Raw genomic sequence first — 2504 nt, forward strand, 5'->3', positions numbered from 1 at the left:
GCTAGAACTAGAGCTTAGTTGTTGTAAGACCCTGTGGCCTTCAGATTTCAGAGTCCTGCCTGAGGAAGATCTGGAGAGGTTTGAGGACTTCTGATGTTTTCTTCTCATTATGCATTCTAGATGCACTACTTTTTCCCTTCTAAAGAATATGATATTAAATCCCAATGTTATTATTTTTGTTAATTGTAAAATTACTGTGCAGTAATTTGTAAGATTCATTTGTATCATCAGTATCTATCTGTGGCCTATTGCTGGGTTCTTGCCTTGACAACAGCAATTATTGACATGCCTTTCAATGTCCAGCAGAACGTGGGAACATAATAATCAGCACTCATCACAAATCTGTTCACTTTATTTGTTTTTATTAATTTTTTTCTTATTACAACAACACGTGTTCAGTGAGGAGCAAATAGATAATACCAAAATGCCAAAAGAAGAAAGATAAAATCTTCCAGAATCGTACCATTCTGTGATAGCTATACCAAAGCAATATCTATAGAGTTTTGCTCATAAAAGGCTGTATTCAAGAATTTTATACCCAGCCAGGTTGTCTTTCATGTGTGAAAACAATTATATTCTCTGGTAGACAAAGCTTCAGAAATTTTCTGTGATATTGGTTCTCTTGGGCAAGGTTTTACTTATTTGTCTCTTTTGAAAAAAATGCATGAAGATAAATTCCAGGTGACTAAGAGATGGTTGATGGTGCAGTGAGTGATTAAAAAACCAGAGTATGAAAAAGGCCAGGGGCAGACACTTAAACCAGTCAGTGTACATCTGTTTGTATACCTAGATAGTTATAAATAATAATTAGGGATTACATATAAAATCCGTAATTGGATTTTTGTTTACAAACTGAAAGCAAATGTGAAAAATAATTCTTAGATACAGTAGTAATTATGTGGTAATCTGTACCTATAGCTCCAGATTGTATCATCAAAGTCTGAGAAGGAAATTCTGGGAATGGGTAGGGGAGAAGGAGTAGGAGGTAACGGGATGAGGAGAAGTGGGAGGAATTCAAGGCATTTGACTTGGATAATGTGAACCATTTGTATTTGTATACCCTGAAAAATAAAATATTATACAAGTATTTTGAAAAATATTTAAATTAGTCAAGTGAGGATTATTATCATTTTAAGTAATATCAGTCCTTTAAAACTTTAGCTAAGTAACTTCGTGGCTTTTTAGGCAATTATACAATTTGTGCATTTTGTTTTTGAACCCAGTTCTCTCTGAGCTTGTTCTGCTCCTAAGCCCAGTTTACTGTGTTTCTCAAAGTAACCTTGATGAAGAGAAGCATACTGTCCTGTCTGCTTACGTCTGGGGTCTGACTGCCCAACTGGTACTAGAGATTAAAAGACAATTTTTTTCTTTTTTTTTTTTAAATGGACCGAATTATTTAATTAGGTTCTTTGTAAGAAGTTTAGAACACTACTTTGAGGATAAATTCCGTTTGTAAGAGCAAACACAGAGCAGAGGTAGCCCTGGAGTTGAGGAACAGCTTTGATTCTTCTCAGAATTTGTGAGTCCACAGCTTTCTGATCAACCTTCCGCTGCTCTGTAATCTCGTATTTCTCTCTCTCTGTGTCGAAGATCTCACCTTCCTGGTGCCTGGGCTTACGCAGTTTCTTCTTCTTGAAGTAAGCATCAGTGAGATGTTCTGGGATTTTCACACCACTGATATCAATTTTGGTGGAAGTGGCAATGACAGATTTCTGGTGTGTTCTCCGCAGAGGAATTCGATTGAGGGACAGAGGCCCAGTCACAAGTAGCAAGCCACTGCTCAGCTGCTTCAGGAAAATGACCCTCTTGCCTCTGTGGCGCCCAGTGAGGATAATCAGAATGGTCCCACGAGTGATGCTAGCGCACAGTTTTCTCACATGCTTACTGAAGGGTTTTTTTTGCCGTGACTCAACAGCTTTCGAGGCACGTCTTCAATAGGATAATACCTAGGCATTTTGTGAAGATTAACCACCCGGGTACTGCCATTCTTGTCACCACCACCTGGTTTTGTGACAGTAGCAAGAACCTTCACCTTCTTTTTCTTTTCAACCTTGGATTTAGCTGCTGAATACATCCTCTTGTATAAGGCCTTTCTGGAATACATAGCTAATCGGGAATATCTGCCAATTCCTCTGACCAGGACAGGGTTTCGGCTGCAGTGGGGCTTCCCCTTCTTAATCTGCTTCACCTTTTTAACCTTGCCACCAGCATCAGCCTTCTTGGCTTCAGGTTTTTTCTCCTTAGTATCCTTCTCAGCCTTTTCACCCGCCATCTTGCAAGATGGGAAAGAGAGCAAAAGACAATTTTTTTCCAAAATTTGTAGACATCAAGTTGAAGCTAGAATTCTACATGTGTGTACATCTCCTTTCAAGGAAATAAACTAAACAGATTGGAATTTACCAAAAGATGTTCTCTAATTCTGATTGAATTTATACTTTAATAATTCTTGAATATTGTTTTCTCACAACTTGAGGCGCACTGGCACTGAACACAGCTTCTTTTGG

The 2504-nt window shown here is 38.3% G+C and overlaps 1 protein-coding gene across 1 annotated transcript; it reads right to left on the reverse strand.

Moving 5' to 3' along the window:
• Positions 1 to 1392: 1392 nt before the first annotated feature.
• Positions 1393 to 2272, reverse strand: LOC102978808 (60S ribosomal protein L6-like). Its single transcript, XM_055088902.1, is given in 2 exon segments — positions 1393 to 1898; positions 1901 to 2272. Coding segments are annotated over 2 exon segments (870 nt in total). The 3' UTR covers positions 1393 to 1400.
• Between the last annotated feature and the right edge of the window lie 232 nt (positions 2273 to 2504).

This window comes from Physeter macrocephalus, chromosome 12 (genome assembly GCF_002837175.3).
Source record: "Physeter macrocephalus isolate SW-GA chromosome 12, ASM283717v5, whole genome shotgun sequence".
In the NCBI taxonomy this organism is placed as follows: Eukaryota; Metazoa; Chordata; class Mammalia; order Artiodactyla; family Physeteridae; genus Physeter; species Physeter macrocephalus.